Source organism: Sorghum bicolor, chromosome 6 (genome assembly GCF_000003195.3).
Source record: "Sorghum bicolor cultivar BTx623 chromosome 6, Sorghum_bicolor_NCBIv3, whole genome shotgun sequence".
Lineage (NCBI taxonomy): Eukaryota > Viridiplantae > Streptophyta > Magnoliopsida > Poales > Poaceae > Sorghum > Sorghum bicolor.
In genome coordinates, this window is record NC_012875.2 from 26,610,336 (window position 1) to 26,630,629 (window position 20,294).

Genomic DNA, 20,294 nt, shown 5'->3' on the forward strand with positions numbered 1-20,294 from the left:
AGTTTCGCCGCATCTCCATACATACCATCCTGTCACACATTTGAGTATACATATATGTAAATATTATTGTGTGTCGTATGGGTAATACTATGTTTTGTGAAAAAACTTTCACAAAATCTTAGACAAAAGTGTATAAATATGTGTGGCTTAGACAAAAACTTGTGAGAATTTGTTTTGTGTCTGTATATGTTGTAGGGTGTCTATTTGAACCACTAAGCATTCGATCTCCTCAGAACGTTTTCTCTTTTTCGTGGGTTCTCTATTATGGTACAGTCGCTTGGGCTTCCAATATTTTTATCGCTATCAAGATATCGACAATCCTTTCGTTTATTTAACTCTGACGATAGTAAGATCGCCGCAAGCTTTAGTCTAAACGCTTTCATATCATCTTGCACATTGGAAGTGGAAGATATTTTGTTTCTCCATACAAAATTAGTTTACCCTTATTTATACAATTTAAGTGTACATAAATAAATTTTTTACTTTAATTTAAATTGTACGTTTGACCTTAGAATGTATTTTCGATTTTGTATTGTGTTTTTTCTTTTTTCCTTAATATCCATTTCCTCTCCCTTTCTCACTATCCTCTCTCTCTCTGCAAATCAAGATTCTCTCCTACCGCCTGCTCTTCTTTCTCCTCGGCCGGCGCTCCACGCCAACGGGACCCGGCGGAGCTGCCTCCCCGAGCTTGCCAACGTGGATCTGCCGACCCAGCATCCTTCTGCCCCTCCTTGTGCGTCCCTCCACTCACCTCTGCACGAGCGTGGCGACCTTGTTTCCCTCCACTACTCCTCGCGCGTCCGCGCCACCGTCGCTCTCCGCCGGCCGTGTCTGCCCCGGCTGCTCTCCTGCCCTAGTGCCCTTGTCTCTTTGCCGTACACTGGTGCGCTTCCCCTCCCCCTCCCCACCTCGGCATCGACGTGATTTGCGTGTCCGACGGACATGGCGGACTCGCCGGTGGAGCTGCCGAGCTGACTTGCCATGCATACTGTCATCTCCGTAACAAGGTGCTGCTCGCAGGCGCCATCATGTGGATCCCTGCACAAACCCCAGTAGGTGAGCGCCCCGCACCTGCACCAAGCCACCAACCGTCGACAGCTTGTTCCTGAGTGTGTGTTTGGTTTCAGAGATAAGCCAGTTTGCTCACTTCTGGGGCATGCCGCCGATGTTCTTGATATGTCATGGTCCAAATCTCAGGTACGAATTCGGTATTTCTGAGTAATTCTGAAACAACTTATTCAATAATTGTACAGATCAATTTTCTTCAGATAGAAAAGAAACACTTAATGTCTGTTGTGATGAATTCTAGTATAGCTGTAAGGAATTCTGTGTTAAAATGGCCATAAACCAAATGAATATACAATGTTGCAAGCAAATCATTTTTGGCATTTTGCCACATGGGAAATTGGGCATATGTCTCATCAGCATGTAACAGGAGATCTTGTAGCTGAGAACTACACTAATTATGCAACAGTACCTGGTCAATTTTCTTGCCGCATGTAATAGTTTGCCCATTACTTATCTGTGCAAATCTGATATTATTGACATGTCTGTTCGATTAAGAAAAATACAACATATTTGTATTCATCACGGACTTTCCACTGTTATAAGAAGATTACTGCTTATTGCCCTGCTCTTTTTAGGCCTGCTTCTTTTTGGCACTTTGGGTAGGAAACAGTCAGTACAATTTATTGGCCACTACTGTCAGGAAATAGCTGTGATTGACACCTTCTCTTGCAGTACTTGATTTCATCCTCCATGGACAGAACTGTTAAGCCCTGGGACATCACTACCAGTGCCTGTTTGAAAACATTCTCACATACAAACTATGGTGAGTTTTGTCACATGATATATCTCTATCCATTTGTTACGGTGTCTTCTTTTAAAAAGAAAGATGAATTCCCTTTTATTCCTCAGTACAAATTGTTTCAACTTTGGACCATCCTAACAGTTGATTTTGCTTCTTTGCAATCAAACATTTGGCAATAACTTGCATCCGGTTCAATCCTGTAGATGATAACTTCATCATTGGATGAGAAAGTTCGCATTTGGAATGTCCAAGATCGTAAGATTGAGGATTGGAATGATCTTCATGAGATGGTTACCGCTGCTCAGTGTGAAGTTGGTGGAGCAAGAGCTCTGGCAAAAGGAAGAGAAAGGCCTGATCAGGGTACTTCCTGTGTGGGACTCAGAGGCAACAGCTGTTGGCTCTTTCTAACTCCTGGTGAGATAAAGACTGTGGCTTCGAATTTTTCTGTATGAGCAAAATTGCTGGGCATTGTGTACATGCATTTACTTCCTGCCATTGTTATCGCTCTTTTAGGTGTGGGCAGTTATTCTGGTGAAGGAGACATGGCAACCTGGCAGTTTTGTAGGAGAGTCATCAAGGCAGGACACAAAAAAAGGGAAGGACCCATTCACTGGCATAGCAAGTGTGTGTGACATCACTATCTTTGCTCATCTAATGCTTGTATTTTATTTCTGAACAAGGCTATAGAGATAAACACATTCAGGTGTGGGAGTTGACTGTTGGTGGATATAACAATGGGATCTATACTGCATTCTACTCTACAAACATGAGGCAAATGTTTGCCTTTTTATTTATTTTACCCTGTGTATGCCATGTGAGCACACAAGTGCAACGTTCATTAGCCTACATTTGTCCGAGAAAAAACATGGCTGATATAGATTGACAATGATCAGATATATTTCACACAGTAATCTGTCCAAGGGACTTTTCACACAGTTTCGCTTAATAAGCTTAGCTAGAGGAGGGTGCATGTAAGCATGCACAGTTTTTCATATTTATTAACCTACTTCTTCCTACGAAAGATTTGCTGAACTATGAATATTTATATTTATTATTTGCAGCTATAACTTAAGCTATATTGAACCTATGGGCACATACACTGACAAAATATGCAATTATAGACAATTTTTGTTTTACATTTTTTATGCAATTATAAATTATGATATCGCAGGCAATATTTAACTACCTTTTGCATTTTTTTATTTAACTTTTCCTTAACTTCGTTTTTTTCTCCATGTGCAGGGGAGTTGCTGCCAGAGCTTTACACCTTTCCGGAGGGGTGGAGAAGCCAAGTGGAAGGGTTACATACATTGTTGTTCTTATGTAGGTTCAACATTGAGGAACTAAGTGCAAGAGGACCATACCATGTTGCCCGTGTTTCACGCCTTGACATGACAAAGATTGGTAAAGTTTTGAATAAAAGAAACTTGTTTTGTTCTGTCTGTTTACCTGTTCATTGTAGTCTTAAGTTTCTGGCTTTTATAGCATAGTACATATAAGTACAGTTTCTTCTCATGCAATACCTTAAAACTTAAAGGTTAATGTATCTTAAAGACATCCTTTCCTAAAGGATGATGCAATTATCCATCTGTTTTTTCTTGTAGATGTGTCTTTGATGAGAAAGGTTACACAAAGGTGCAAAGCTTCACATAAATTCAGAATTATCTTCATTGCAAGGTAATTTGTTGTTGTGTGTGACAGATTTTTTATTCACCTAAATATGTGCACAAAATTTGGTAATCAAGAGATCACAGAGAGCATTTAGTCATGGTATTTTAATTAGACCTGATAACTTTTTTGGTTTGGCATGCTCGAAAAAGGATGGCCTTGTTCCATCCAGACTGGGAGTATCAAAGACCTGATCACCAATTAGTTTGTGCTAACAATGTCAAATGCAAATTATGATATTACAATTGTTTCAATGAAGGAATAGTTAAAAAATAAAATTATTTCAATTGTTTCATGTACATATTTGTTGGTGCAAAAGTTGATCTGCAAACATAAAGGGCTAATACCCGATTCAAACGTTAAGGCGTGCCATCCGATTTGACCTTACTATCGGCAAAGGTGATAATTCGAATACTTTGGTCCCGACAACAGCGATGCGCCCGGATGTCATGGCCAAGAGGTATTCACGCGGAATTCGAGAATACGCCGAGCTTAAGTCGACGAACTCCTAAGAACTCGTAATAAAAGGAAAAATATGACGAAGTCGTCGAAAAAGTAGATGCTAGAATATATGTAAAAACTTGTGTTTGATTGATTGATAGATGTCTCATTACAAGGTCCTAGGGTCTACATTTATACCCTGCTCAAAGAGCTACAATTAGACACGACTAGGACTCGAACTCCAAATTAAACGGAATTTGTACATAAAACGAACTTAAATATCTATGAAAAACATAAAACTATCCTCTCGTAACAGACCGGGACACCACCACAAGTCAATCGGCAACCTTCACGTTCTCCTTCCGAGTCATCGGCAGACTTCTTATCATAGCCATTGACCATCGGCACAAACGCGCCACCACTTCTGGACTTAGTCACATTCAGCTGTCTCTTCATCGGCAATCACCCTCATCGGCAACTTCTCTGTAGACTTGTTACCATTGTTCCTTCTGCCGATCTATTCTTTACCGATCCCTGGGTACGCGTCCAAAAACGGTGTCAACACATGCCCCTCAATTTCGAAGTATAAAATCATTAATGCTCTGAAATTCTCTGCAATAATGATGTCTTTCCGCAATTAACTCTCCCAATTTGGCAACCGACCGTTGAAGTCGAACAACCCTGGCCCGATTCTTCTGCAGATTCCTCGAATTCCTCAACCTCCCAAACTGGACATCCCCGCTTTATTCGCCCATCGGCAATATTACCGTTAGAGGGAGCTACCGATGGACCGACCAGGAGATCTTGCACAGTAAAATATCTCCAAAATCACGACCGCTTGCTATCAAATCACCTGTGCAATCCCTTGATTATCGTGCGAATAGTTACCATATCCATCTGAACACCCTCGGATTTCACGGATGCGGCAAAGAGATAAGTCAGATTTGCCCCTACCCGTTTTGTCCTATAAATACTTTCTTCTTGGGTACTCCTTCTCCATCTTGTCATTCTACAGCCCAAAACTCACTTTCACGGCGACGGCACCACCCGAGGTTTCCAAGATCTCCAACGAAGGCCTTTCTCCACCAACCCCAAAGTCTTTGATCTTCTTCCCTGCGAGGAGATGGCCATCAACTTTGTTGTTCCTGAGGTCAGTTTACCACCCTGTCTCCTGTACTTTTATCATACCCCTATTCATCCGCAATTCATCTTACTGAACATCCCCCTTTTTCCTTTGTTCTTCTTTTTATCCTTAAAAACTTCTAGGATTTGTCCAATAAGATTGTCATCCCTACCGATCAACCACACCTCCAATGTCTCGGCCCGCTAGGGAACCCAGATCCCACCGATCTGATAAACGCAGAGACAAACAGAATTCCTTTTAGAGCTGAAAATTTTTCTCTAGATCTATGGAAGGATGCCTTCCGTTCCTGGCCCAGTCCTATCAAGGGATGGAAGGATTGGTTCTTGAGTCAGCCATTCAAATGAGGTTCAATGGGGCGAGCGAAAACTGGACCAGTGCATTAGGTTGTCCCTTGCCGATATGGATAGAAATGAGTCGCTGTTGATCGCTGCATCATATTTCTGGTCAGACACACTTAATGCTTTTGTGTTTGGCCATGGCCCTGTTTCTCCTACACTTGCCGATGTGCTTATGCTCACATGCTTAGACATATCCACTGCCGATAACAGGCACCTGTTCGACACCAAACCTAGCGCTAAGGTGGAAACTCGCGCTATCGGCGGTTGGTCTGGGTACATTCAGAAGTATCGTAGAACGGGGCCTGTCAACATAAAGGAACAGACTACCTTCGTGAACATGTGGTTGGACAAGTTTGTATTCTGCGGTTGATCGGCAGGACCAACCTCTGTTTACCTATCGGCAGCAGAGAGATTAGCTAATGGTGGCCGATTTCCCCTCGGCCGATAGCTGCTCGGCTCTGCTTATCACCTCCTCCACCAGGTAGAAAGGAAACTACTGCTTGGTCAACCCATCAGCAACTTAGGAGGTCACTGGAGGTTCATCAATATGTGGCTTAGTCTTCACATGCACAAACGCCTTGAGTTCGACCTCTTTGCGCAGCGCTTCCCTAGGGACATAGCCGAAGATTATGAGCTGGATGAAGAAGAATCAGCAACTCGTTCCCCTCTGAACTTTGGCGAAGCTGCCATAGTTTTGCCTGGCACAGGTGGCAACGCAGACCAGGTTAGCCGATTCTTTGAGACTCTGTACGAGGGCCTGACCAGAGAACAGCGAGTATGGATGCCTTATGAAGATCCAGACACCAGATTTCCTTTGATCTTCCACCCCTTCAATGATGCTCTCAACAAGGATCATGACGTGATGATGGCAATTATCACCCCAAGAGCCATACCAGTGAATTTCTTTGGTAGTGGGAAAGCCTCCAATCTGACCTATGAGTTTTATAACCCATCGGCACTAGCTCGCCAACTAGCTTTTGGCCAACTGCCGATTGCACTCTGCTACGCCAATGTGATAAAGCCGAGGGAGATCATTACCAACAATCTGGAATGGATCAGGGTAGCCCAACTTCCACCAAATGCCGATACAGATGTCGATCTATCGGCTTGGATCCCGGCTCTCTTCATCACTCAGGCATACAAACAGTGGTGGGAAGAATGGAAAGAACATCTGTTCTGCAGATTGGCTCTCACATACCGTGGCATGATCGATCCCCAATACAAAGTTCTCGATAACACTGTAAGTATTTTAATACCGATGCTTCGATCCCTTCACTTTTATTTTTTCATCGGTAACTTACTTTCCTTGTTACATACAGGTCGATGGCATAGCACCATTGGTCAGCAGGAGCTGATTGAGCTCCTTCCATCAGGTCCAATTTCTTTGATCAGCAACAACGCTCCAACTCTGGCTGCTATAATGCATCGAGGTGTACGCCTTAAGAAAGTCACTACCAAACGAACAAGAACATCTCCATCGGTAGCTGGCACTACTCTAGCACAAGCCTTCAAGGTAAATTCTTAAGTGCTTCAACTTATACCGATTCCAATCTTATACTTATTACACTTGTACTCATAAATGTTGACGGTCCTTAAGTATCAAATTTAACTATCAAATAAACAAAGAAAAGGATTCAAATGAAATCAACATCGAGACTTAGGGTTTTATCTGACAGAATTCCACGAGTTTTGGTGTTTGTCTATTTCTGCAGGGGGTTATCAGGAAATAAGGAAGAAAAGCCCACACGTCGGGATTACATAGAGATATCAACGTGCCGCGCAATTATCTTACATCTAGAAGACTCCAGAAGCCACGGGAAGGAAGCGGAGACCGAACGGAGTCAGGGACAGGGCGCCCGCCCAAGTCCTTAGGGCGCCCGCCCACCTTTTTCGGCCAATCACGCTCAATCTCGCGGATTATGCTCCACCGACCTAAAAGATCAAGAATAACCGTTCAATCAATGTCGGTTTGATCCGACGGCCCAGGTTCACTTGAGGGGACTATAAAACCAGACCCCCTGGCCCCTGGAGGAGGCACCCCCTTGATCATTATTCATTATTCATTATTCATAGACAGAGCAAAAGCTAGGGTTTAGAGATGAGAGCTCTCCTCTCTTCTCTAAACTAGAGTAGATCTAGATAGTAGCGAGATGGAGAGCGAAGGTGGATTAGAGGAGAGGCCGGCCTGTCGGTTCTTCCTCCGGTTGTACTTCGCCATGATCAAGCTCTAATCAAGCTTGCTCATGGGATGACTCTGGTAATCTACTTCTAATTCATTATGCAATTACTAATCATGTATGTTCTGGTTCACAACTCTTTTGAGTACTTCTAATCTATAGGACCCTATAGGTTAGAGTTGTAGTATAGGTGTAAGCGTGGTGCTTAGACCTAGATTACTTGTGGATATCCCCTGACTAGCTGGATCGTGTGGTAGGCCGCGTAGGTGACAGTTACGTTGGTCCCCTGTAGTCCACCTCTCGTTAGCAGGACGGGTAGTGTTTATCGGCCTATGGATAAGCATTCTTTGTGGTGTACTCTTATCACGTGGTTCGTCCCAGACATAGACATACCCCTTTGAAGTAGAGAAATCATAGTTATCCTCTCTATTCTGCTACCATCGCCCATATACTAGAATTGCTCTACTCTCTATTCCCATATTATCACTCACTGTTATCTTACCTTTAATATTGTTCTTATTCGATTCTACCATCTTTCCTATTCACACCTATTTACTTATCTTGGTTAAGTTAGAGCATAGATCAGTTCTCCCGTTTCCCTGTGGATACGATAAAACCTTTAACCGGGTAAAAGCTTCAACAGTATCCGTGCGCTTTGCGGATTATCTGTGTGCGTATAAATACCATAGTACACTCTAGTGCCACGCTGGGAATGACAACCTAGTATTCAAGTGGTGTTAGCAAGTGTCAACAAGCATTTTTGGCGCCGTTGCCGGGGAAACGGTTGCTGAGTTGACTACGAACTAGTTTAATCATTTTATAAAATAATAATAATAATAATAATAATAATAATATTTTCCTTTTATCCTTTGCCTCATCTCTGTTATTCTTTCTTCTTATCTAATCCTTGATCTCTGTCTATTATGAATTCAAACATGTCTATCTATGAATTTCATAGACCTATGGGCACACATCTCGAACCACCAAAATCTTCAAAGCCTATCATAGCATCTAGTTTTGAGATAGACCCCGAATACATAGAATTTATTCAAAAACAATCTTTCTCAGGAGAAGGTGAGAAAAACCCATACACACACCTAAGAGAGTTTTATCGAGTATGTGACCTCCTTCGCATAGAAGGCATGTCCGATGAGACCCTTAAATGGAAGCTCTTTCCGTTCTCTTTAACGGAAAAAGCTAGACATTGGTATAAACTCAAAGTAGAGAGTGTTCATGGAGATTGGAAGGAGTTATATAGTAGTTTTCTTTCTAAATATTTTCCAATCTCCAAAGTGGTGGAACTTCGGCGTGAGATTCTTTCTTTTAGACAACTGGAAGAAGAATCTCTTGGCAAATCATGGGACCGCTTTATTAACCTTACTCTCACTGGTCCAAAACTTTCTATTCCAGAAGAAGTTCTTCTAATTCACTTTTTTGAGGGCCTTAGTAGGAAAAATAGGCAAACCCTTCATGCAGCCTCTGGAGGATCTTTCCACCACCTATCCGCTAGTGAAGCTTGGAATTTGATTGATTTAATGAGCGGAAAGTCTCCTAGCTTTTATATCTCTGAGAAAGAGAAAGAACCAGTTCCTAGACAAGAAGAAGTTTCGATAGCCAGATCACAACCACTTCAATCCCAAACTTTAGCTATCGATCCTAAACCATCAATACCCCAAAATTCTCCAAGGGAGGAAGGAATTCCGACCTTAAATCTTTTAGATGCTGATGGTTTAGACTTCTGGTTCTATAAGAGACCTTCAAGCAGGGATAATTCAAATCATTGCAATAATGTTTCTCTTAGAGAATGTCCTGGTTCCTATCATGAAGAAGTCGAGGATGACATATCAAGTGAAGGAGAGCTAAGCCATATAGACAATTCTATCTACTCCCCTTCCATGTTCACAAGTTCTAAATCCATCCTTGACCTTAGAGATCCCTCTTATCCCTCTTCTTTTCAGTCTCATGATGATCCTAGCAATTCACCAAGACGACCAAACCATAGGAGTCATGAAGACCATAAGGATGGCATGTCAAGTAATGCCATAGAAGGAGAGCTAAGCCATATAGAAAATTCTAACACCTCCCCTATTTTGATCACAAGTTCTAAATGGCTAGAATGTGTAGAATGGATGGATAAGGAAGAAGCCTTAATGGGTTCTGACTTTGGCTCAATTTCAAATGGTGAGTTCTTGACTCCCTTTGAAGATGAGATTCATCCAACTACAGAAGAGGACATAGGTGAGACCAATCCAGGAGAAACTCCGAACATTCAGATTGGAGACGAAGATAGCATTAATGAGCACGGAATTTATTTCATAGCCACTTCGTTTACTCCATGCTCATATGCAACATCTTCCCAATCTATTGGTCTCTCCGACATTACCACACTTGAGATCTCCAACCCCCTCTTCCTTTCTATTTATAAAAACTTTAAAAGGGCGGTTGTCGATGCATATGTCTATAATAAATATTGCAGATCTCGTTGAGTTGATCTAGATATAGGTTGGCGTCGGAGGGGAAACCACTTCGCCAACATAAACTGATGGTTTCCCAAGGACAAGCTTAGTGTCTTAAAATAAGCATTGATCAGATCGTAACATGAGCCTTTAATTATTTGCAACATTACCTTGTGTATTGAGCATATAAGGATAATTGTAAAAAAAAATATATTCCTTCGGGTATTCTTGTCACTAACCTTTCTAAGATTGGAGCAAGAAGATCGGATGAATGACAAGCACAAGGTATGTCCAACCAATCATCATACAACATTGAATTAAATTCATCCAAACTTGAATTTTGTAAAATTCAAGCTTGGGGGAGTACTTTACATAAAAACATCCTTTGCCATGTTGCTATGCTGGTTGTCCCTACCTTTGAGACATGCTCAATTTGTTAAATACTAATCACACTACTTCATCTCCACTTGAGTAGATCTCTATAAATACTGTCATGCTACCTTTGTCTATTTACTAGCAAGTGTTGGTTGGAAGTACTCACCATACTTCTATTGGCATTTAAATTAAGCATGGTGCTTAGGTTAAATAGCCTTCCTTAATCTGATTAGACATGGAGTCTAGTTTGGTTATTGAACTAAAAAAACTGCTTGAGTAGATATTGGTATATTTTGTCGGACTAACCCCTGCAGAAAAACTTTCAATATCGATTTGGGAAGTCCTGAGATAAACTCACATCAGAGACGAAGAGAGTGACACATGAAGTTTAACAATTTGCACAAGAAGGACATAGCTCATTCATCATAGAGAGATGATCCATGGAGGGTGCCACAAACACGATGCACAACCGCTAAGAAAGGAAAGCTTCCACAAGATGATACTGTACCATCACTCTTCAAGCAAGGTAACATTTTAAGGTACTTGACTATCTCTTTTATAAGCTTCTCCTTGGTTCTGGCGTTCATATAAATAAAAGAGACAAACGTGTATGATTTACAACTCTAGATTAACCAACCCAACTGATTCAACATGTTTAGTCCTTTAATCCTTGTTCTTAGTACTACCTCTATGATCCCACACTCCTAATCATATGAGCTAAAATGTTACACATTCAATCATTGAGAGATATAAAGAAAAAGACATATACATAGATAGATTATCTTTCCATAAGGTTGAGCGATCTGATCTGACAAATGTTATAAGTGCTACACTCATGAACTTATCATCCATCAACTTGTCTTGCTCACTATGCTTAAGGTTAGAGAAGAACAAATACTCTTTTGGTTCTGTTGGTGTTTTCCACCAACAGGGCCCATGCACTTGATCTCTCCCTTGTCTCTATGAGCAGGTACACTACCAGCACAAACACACTGAGCAAGATACTACTAACACCGCACTTCGAACTGCTGGGCAAACGAAGAACATGGGTGACACCGTATTAAAAGGTGCAGACGTCAAGGTCCGCACCAGAATCAAATGACGCACCTGAAGAATGAACACGGTGAGAAGTCTTGTCAAGAAGACTTAAAACATTGAACCCTCGCCGAAAGGTAAGATTGGTAGTTATCCATATTTATCCTTTCTGCATTCCCTTTTCTCTTTAATTATTTACTTTCCTTAAATAGATTATTAGTTAATCATGCTATCTTGAAAAGAAAAATAAAAATGTTAAAAAATACTATCTTGAAAAGAAAATAAAAATGTTAAAAAATACTAAGCCCCATGTGGCATAAAACCCATAAGTACCTTCACTGTGGTGGCATAAAAATAAAATAAATATTTCTTTTCTACTTTATAAAATAAAAATATAAAAACAGGGAGTAATATTTATTAAGGAAGCTCAACGTGATGAAGGCTAGATATTTATGCTAACACTTAATTAGTTCCACAAGCTTTGTTGTCTATTTGAGCTCCACAGAATTTAAGAATCAAGAAGACTAGCAGACGGAGGACATTCTAATCGCTGTCAGAATGCTGCTGACTTTCAAATACACCTCTGCCACCTGCTAGCTACATCAAGAGAAATTACGTCAAAATTCAGCTTGGGGGAGAGCACCCCCATTTATCTCGCTAAGTATTTCTATCTATCTTTATACTTATATTATATTAGAATATTAAAATACATAAACTATGAAAAAACCAAATAAAGATTTTGTGCTTATATATATATATATATATCTTTTGCTTAGTGTGTTTAATAAATAAATAAATAAAGTGGCTATGCTAATCTGAATCTTAATAATAAAACTCTAACATGGATATAATGAATAGTTGCTCTGCCTAATTTGCAAATTTGAAGTTCTCTCTCAAGTTTAGACATAACTGTTATAATTTAAAGCTTGCTCTAGATCTAAACTTGTGGGATGAAAACTTGATCTGAAATCTAAGTTGTTAACGGATATGATATGGGAAGGTTGAGCTGCTGTTTATCTATTCCTAGAGATGCTAGAATTCTGGAGAATTTTATCTTTGAGAAATCTATAAAATATTGCATGATGAGTTCCTGTATGATGAGAGTTTAAATTCCTACCACAGCCATATATACATGCTTGCTAGACTTTGAGCCACACATTTATTATTTACTGCTTATGAGCATTGAGTGTGGTCAAGCTGTGTAGACCCTTAGGAGCTTGTCATGTGGTTAAATCAATATTCACTTGCACGTTCACTCATATATATGCTACTTCTACTCCGGAAGTACCATCCACATATATCCATCCATTTCCATCTCCAGAATCACCTAAAAATATTCTACTCCTAATTCGGGAGAGAATAGCCAAAAACATCTGTGTTTTTCCCTTGTGAAATAAATGCTCAAGTTATCTTGCTACTACCACTTGCTATATTATCTCAAGAGATGAGTGCTCTGAAAAAAAAAGAAGAAAAAAAAAGAAAAGAAAAAAAATAAACGAGGAAATAAAAAGGGGCAAGTGCCCGGAGCCTCGAAAGAAAAGAAAAAGAGTGAGACGAGAGGTAAAAATGGACAAGTGTCCGACAGTAGAATTAGGGGTACAGGAGACTTAGGGTTTCTGAGAGAATCATACAAGGAATTTCTAAGTTTTATTTGAAAATCTGAAAAAACTCCAGAGCTATAGCTGATCAAGAATAAGAGACATGGCACTTGGCTAGACTGTTCTATCTTTTAACTACTCAAGACAGAAGTGACGGTTACAAGTCCCATGGCGAAAGGTAAAGTAAGTAAGTTTTAGTTCTTTACAGTTTACTCTAACTCAGAGATGAGAACTTATTTAAAAAGCATGTGTACCGTCAAATTTTTAAGATATTGCAACAACTTCTGATCCATTGCTGAGTCTATTCTTGCTCAGGGACGAGCAAGAGGTAAGCTTGGGGGAGTTTGTTGACGGTCCTTAAGTATCAAATTTTACTATCAAATAAACAAAGAAAAGGATCCAAATGAAATCAACATCGAGACTTAGGGTTTTATCTGACAGAATTCCACGAGTTTTGGTGTTTGTCTATTTCTGCAGGGGGTTATCAGGAAATAAGGAAAAAAAGCCCACACATCGGGATTACATAGAGATATCAACGTGCCGCGCAATTATCTTACATCTAGAAGACTCCAGAAGCCACGGGAAGGAAGCGGAGACCGAACGGAGTTAGGGACAGGGCGCCCGCCCAAGTCCTTAGGGCGCCCGCCCACCTTTTTCGGCCAATCACGCTCAATCTCGCGGATTATGCTCCACCGACCTAAAAGATCAAGAATAACCGTTCAATCAATGTCGGTTTGATCCGACGGCCCAGGTTCACTTGAGGGGACTATAAAACCAGACCCCCTGGCCCCTGGAGGAGGCACCCCCTTGATCATTATTCATTATTCATAGACAGAGCAAAAGCTAGGGTTTAGAGATGAGAGCTCTCCTCTCTTCTCTAAACTAGAGTAGATCTAGATAGTAGCGAGATGGAGAGCGAAGGTGGATTAGAGGAGAGGCCGGCCTGTCGGTTCTTCCTCCGGTTGTACTTCGCCATGATCAAGCTCTAATCAAGCTTGCTCATGGGATGACTCTGGTAATCTACTTCTAATTCATTATGCAATTACTAATCATGTATGTTCTGGTTCACAACTCTTTTGAGTACTTCTAATCTATAGGACCCTATAGGTTAGAGTTGTAGTATAGGTGTAAGCGTGGTGCTTAGACCTAGATTACTTGTGGATATCCCCTGACTAGCTGGATCGTGTGGTAGGCCGCGTAGGTGACAGTTACGTTGGTCCCCTGTAGTCCACCTCTCGTTAGCAGGACGGGTAGGGTTTATCGGCCTATGGATAAGCATCCTTTGTGGTGTACTCTTATCACGTGGTTCGTCCCAGACATAGACATACCCCTTTGAAGTAGAGAAACCATAGTTATCCTCTCTATTCTGCTACCATCGCCCATATACTAGAATTGCTCTACTCTCTATTCCCATATTATCACTCACTGTTATCTTACCTTTAATATTGTTCTTATTCGATTCTACCATCTTTCCTATTCACACCTATTTACTTATATTGGTTAAGTTAGAGCGTAGATCAGTTCTCCCGTTTCCCTGTGGATACGATAAAACCTTTAACCGGGTAAAAGCTTCAACGGTATCCGTGCGCTTGCGGATTATCTGTGTGCGTATAAATACCATAGTACACTCTAGTGCCACGCTGGGAATGACAACCTAGTATTCAAGTGGTGTTAGCAAGTGTCAACAATAAACTTCCCCCTGTTGTATCATCACACCGGTACATCGGCAAAGACCAGAAGTACGACTGCCGATGCCCCCCAGTCGAGTCAACCGAAGAGAAAAGGTTCTAAGAGTACCAGATTGCAAGCAAAGCGCCAGGGAACAGCAACGCCTCCTCCTCCCCCAGTATCTCCGATCCCAGTAGAATCATCCCCTTCTACTCCAGAAGCCCAGATACAACCAGCATCGTCTCCTCTTCAACCACAAGAAGAAACCCAAACAGAAGAACTCCAGCCCGAAGAACCTCAGCCAGAAGAGCCTCAGCCAAAAGAAACATTGGCTGATGTACACGAGCAGACTGCCAATCCAGCAAGCTTAATCATAGCATCGGTAGTACCCTCGATTCAGACTAGTACTGCATCTCCTCAAGGTACCATACTTTCTATTTATTGTCGATGAACCCACTTTTTCCAATTTGTAATTACCTTTGTTAATCTTTCAACTGACATAGTCTCATCGGTAATCCCAGCCGATCAGCCTGTGGTTCCATCGGCTTCAACTAGTCAGAGGCGAGAGATGGCTCTGAAGCAAGTAAGTTACCCAATCTTCATCTTTATTGCTATCAGTACTTGACCACAAAATAACTTATTCTGTCTGCTTTTTTAGGAACAGGATTCTCCCGACAACCTGTTCTCCTTCGCCATCGAGATCTCTGAGGATGAGGTTGAGGAAGCAAGTTCTTCTCGAGCAGTTGGAATCTCATCGGCAGAGATTAGAGCAAAACTGGCGGATCTGTTAGCCCTTCTTCATCAAGATATAGCGCAATTGGTCGATGACTCTGATCCAGCCAAAGTTCTGTTCAAAGCTCTCAGAGGTCAAATCCCTGCCGATGCCGAGGAGGTTCTTTTTTAGGCTGCACACTTAGAGAGTCGTCAGCTGTAGTACCAAAAGGCTGCCCAACGTCTTGCCGATAGAGCTGCTTACGCTCAGCTCTTAGAGGAGATGATGAAAGTGAAGCTCCTTGCCGATGAGAAGCATAAGAGCATCGGCACTCTGAAATCCTCAGGAGATGCACTGAAGCCAAAGATCTCTGACCTATCGGCGAGAAGGGAAGCTCTATTGGCTGAACTCGGACAAGTGGAAGAAGCTCTATCCTAAGCCCAACAGGAAGAAAGCCAGCTGCATGAGGCAATCAAGATTCTTGAACAAGAGCGAAACCTCCAGGCCCGTAAAGCACTGCAGATGAAGAAGAAACTGAAACCAGTGGAAGGTTCTGCCGATGATGACGTGAAGGAGATAGAAGAAGCCAACCAGATCCGTCTACGCGCCATATCGACGATCTAGGCTCTGTTAAACATGTAAACTCTTCATCGGCGACGTGCTTTGCTTCTTTCTTCTAATCATTTTGGTCCAGCCGATAGGACTGTTATCGGCACCCTTTTAAAACATTAAGTCCGGCCCCAGATACACTTTTAATTCAGCCGATAGGAATGTTATCGGCACTTAAATTTTCATGCATCAAGCCATATGCTGGGGTAATATCTCTTTGAATATTTGTCGTTCAATGCTCTAAGAAATTCAACTCCTTCGAGAGTTTCTAAGATATAGGCGTTGCCAGGAGCAGATCGATTTATCCGATAGGGACCTTCCCAATTGGGAGACCACTTCCCAAACTTTGAACTTTTAGTCTCGATCGGTAAGATTAGTTTCCATACTAAGTCTCCATCGGCAAACTCCTTAGCCTTTACCTTCTTATCATATCATCTGGCAATTCTCTTCTTATTTTCTTCTATACATATCAAAGCCCTTAGCCGATGCCCTGTTAGATCATCCAACTCGTCTATCATCAAGGTAGTATAATCATCGGCAGCCAACTGATCTTGAAAAGATAGTCGCCTAGACCCAGTTTTAATTTCCCAAGGTAGCACTACATCATGCCCATACACCAACTGATAAGGTGAAACTTTGGTCGACCCATGACAAGCCATCCGATATACCATAAAGCTTCATTCAACAACGTATGCCACCTCCTAGGATTTTCTTCAATCTTCCGTTTAATAAGCTTGATAATTCCTTTGTTAGATGCTTCGGCCTGTCCATTAGCTTGAGCATAATAAGGAGAAGAATTCAACACCTTAATTCCCATACCGATTGCAAACTCATCAAACTCCCCCGACGTAAACATAGTACCTTGATCGGTAGTAATTGTTTGAGGAATACCAAATCGGTAAATAATATGCTCTTTCACAAAATCAATCATGTTAGCCGATGTGACCTTCTTCAAAGGAATAGCTTCAACCCACTTGGTAAAATAATCGGTGGCAACCAAGATAAACTTATGTCCTTTGCTAGATGGTGGATAAATCTGGCCAATTAAATCAATAGCCCATCCCCGGAACGGCCAGGGTTTAATAATAGGATTCATGGCCGATGCGGGTGCTCTTTGAACATTGCCAAATTTCTGACATCCTTGACACCCTTTGAAATACTTAAAACAATCCTCAAGTATAGTCGGCTAATAATACCCGTTTCTCCTAATCATCCACTTCATCTTAAATGCGGACTGATGTGCTCCACATACTCCTTCATGGATTTCTCCCATTAAACTTTTAGCTTCATCCTCACCCAAGCATTTGAGAAGAATTCCATCAATTGTTCGATAATACAATTCATCCTCGAGGAGCACATACTTGGTGACTTGAAACCGAACACGCCTTTCAACTTTCTTGGATGGATCCTTTAAATAATCAACGATCTCTTTCCTCCAGTCATCGGCACCGATTGCCGATAACGTGTTAACCATAGGCTGATACCCTAAAGCATGCTGAGCCAACCGATTAGCCTCCTCATTATGTAACCGAGGAACATGCTCTAATCGGAACTCTTTGAATTCCTTTAATAGTCGCATGCTTTTTTCATAGTAAGCGATCAAGACTTCGCTTCGGCATTCATAGCTTCTAGCCAATTGATTTATAACCAGCATAGAATCTCCGAAGACTTCGACAGCGTCAGCATGGACTTCTCTTAACAATTCCAACCCCTTTATCAAAGCTTGACATTCGGCTTGATTATTCGTTGATGTGGCAACAATTGGTAAGGAGAACTCATATCTCCTCCCCTGAGGGGAAATTAACACTATGCCGATTCCTGCCCCCCGGTCACACATGGATCCATCAAAGAAGAGCGTCCAGGGTACAATTTCCAAAGTCTCCACTGCACCACAATGTTGAGTCACAAAATCGGCCATAATCTGTCCTTTGATTGCTTTAGCCGATTCGTAACGCAGATCGAATTCCGACAGTGCCAAAATCCACTTACCGATCCTACCACTCATAATCGGCATAGACAACATATATCGGACCACGTCATCTTTGCATATAACAGTGCATTCAGCCGATAACAAATAGTGCCTCAACTTAATGCATGAGAAGTATAGACACAAACATAACTTTTCAATGGCTGAATACCTGGTCTCAGCATCAATCAACCTTCTGCTTAAATAGTAAATTACACGCTCCTTCCCTTCAAATTCTTGAATCAAAGCTGAACCGATGACCATCTCATCGGTAGATAAATATAATCTGAAGGGCTTTCCTTGCTGAGGTGGGATCAGAACTAGAGGATTTACCAAGTAATTCTTGATTTCATCTAAAGCCAACTATTGCTCTCTCCCCCATATAAATTCTTGATCGGCTTTCAACTTAAGTAAAGGACTGAAAGCACGAATTTTACCAGACAAGTTAGATATGAACCTCCTGATAAAATTTACCTTGCCGATCAAGGACTGGAGCTCAGTTTTGTTGGTAGGAGCGACAATTTTATTGATGGCATCAATGGACCTCCTACTAATTTCAATCCCCCTTTGATGCACCATGAAACCAAGGAATTGTCCTGCCGATACACCAAATGCACACTTGTTAGGGTTCATCTTTAAACCATGCTTCCTTGTGCATTCCAACACCTTTCACAAATCGGCAAGATGTTTTGTGACATCTCCACACTTAACCACCACATCATCAATATAAATTTCCACCAGCTTGCCGATGAACTCATGAAAGATAAAATTCATGGCCCTCTGATAAGTAGCACCAGCATTTTTCAAGCCAAAGGTCATGACTATCCATTCGAACAACCCAACATGACCTGGACATCTAAATGCAGTCTTTGAAATATCTTCTTCAGCCATGAATATCTAATTGTACCCTGCATTGCCATCCATAAAGCTGATGATCCGATGTCCAGCCGCAGCATCAACTAGTAGATCGGCAACTGGCATTGGGTAACCATCTATCGGCGTAGCTTTGTTAAGACTCCTGAAATCATTGCAAACCTGAAGCTTCCCATTTTTCTTGTAAACTGGAACAATATTGGAAATCCACTCGGCATACCGACATTGCCGAATAAATTTAGCTTCGATAAGTTTGGTTATCTCGGCCTTGATATTAGGAAGGATATTAGGATTACATCGGCGAGCTAGCTGCTGATGTGGCCGAAATCCAGACTTGATGGGTAACCGATGTTCAACAATTGATCGGTCTAAACCAGACATCTCAGTATAATCCCAAGCAAAGCAATCTTTATATTCCTTTAACAAATCGGTTAACTGCTGCTTACACTCAGAATTTAACTTAGCACTAATAAAAGTAGGTCTAGGTTTATCACCACTACCTATATCTACTTCTACTAAATCATCGGCCGATGTGAATCCCTGGCCTAATTTTCCGTCATCGGCGAACCTATCTATTAAAACTCCTCATCAGAACCGACTGCTTGGATCGGTGGAATTTCATAATTGGCAACTTTGAGGAAATCTTTCTCCCAAATCTCTCCTGAGATGCACCTAGTCCTTTCATAAGTGTCCGCCTCTGCCGATGCAATAACATAGGAAGAATCTCCCGGGACAATCTCAATCTTGTCACCTACCCACTGGACCAAGCATTGGTGCATTGTTGATGGAATGCAACAATTCGCATGAATCCAGTCTCTCCCTAACAGCAGATTATAAGCACCTTTTCCACTGATCACAAAGAAAGTTGTCGGCAAGGTTTTGCTGCCGATGGTCAACTCGACACAGATTGCTCCCTTAACCGGAGATACATTTCCCTCAAAGTCTTTTAGCATCATATCGGTCTTGGTCAGATCTTGATCTCCTTTTCCAAGCTTCCGATAGACTGCATATGGCATGATGTTGATAGCAGCTCCACCATCAATCAATATCTTGGTCATCGGCTGACTGTCAACTCTTCCTTTGACAAACAGGGCTTTAAGATGCTGGCTTTCATTGTCGGCAGGCTTTTCAAAGATAGCTGTCATCGGATCCAGAGCCAACTGAGCTATCTGGTCGGAAAACTCCAACTCTTCATCATCACTGGATGGCGCGAGGAACTCCATCGGCAACATAAATACCATGTTAACATCTGTCGATGGCCCTTTCCTCTTAGGATCCAGTTGTTGCTGATCCCCAGACTTACCAGATTTCTCGCCCTTGCTTAGTTCTTCCCGTCTTTCGCGCTGCAGTCTCCTTTTCTGCGTCTTAGTCAACCCCTCTGACACCATGGGGGAAGTGGTGACTGCTTGGCCGATGACGACGAT

The 20,294-nt window shown here is 41.7% G+C and overlaps 1 protein-coding gene across 6 annotated transcripts in view; it reads left to right on the top strand.

Moving 5' to 3' along the window:
• The window catches only part of LOC8086480 (lon protease homolog 2, peroxisomal), a 28,366-nt gene continuing 8,674 nt past the window's right edge, over positions 603–20,294 (top strand). For 2 of the 6 annotated variants that reach the window (XM_021463195.1, XM_021463198.1), the window contains exons 1-7: positions 603–1,056; positions 1,128–1,197; positions 1,741–1,831; positions 2,014–2,224; positions 2,324–2,434; positions 3,053–3,214; positions 3,415–3,487. In XM_021463195.1, coding sequence (XP_021318870.1) covers positions 1,829–1,831; positions 2,014–2,224; positions 2,324–2,434; positions 3,053–3,214; positions 3,415–3,487 — 560 coding nt within the window. In that variant the 5' untranslated portion in view covers positions 603–1,056; positions 1,128–1,197; positions 1,741–1,828. Of the gene's footprint in view, positions 1,057–1,127; positions 1,198–1,740; positions 1,832–2,013; positions 2,225–2,323; positions 2,435–3,052; positions 3,215–3,414; positions 3,488–6,720; positions 6,988–7,113; positions 7,175–20,294 lie in introns of those variants that run through there. The other 4 variants (XR_002454225.1, XM_021463197.1, XM_021463199.1 and 1 more) reach the window with 4 other exon arrangements.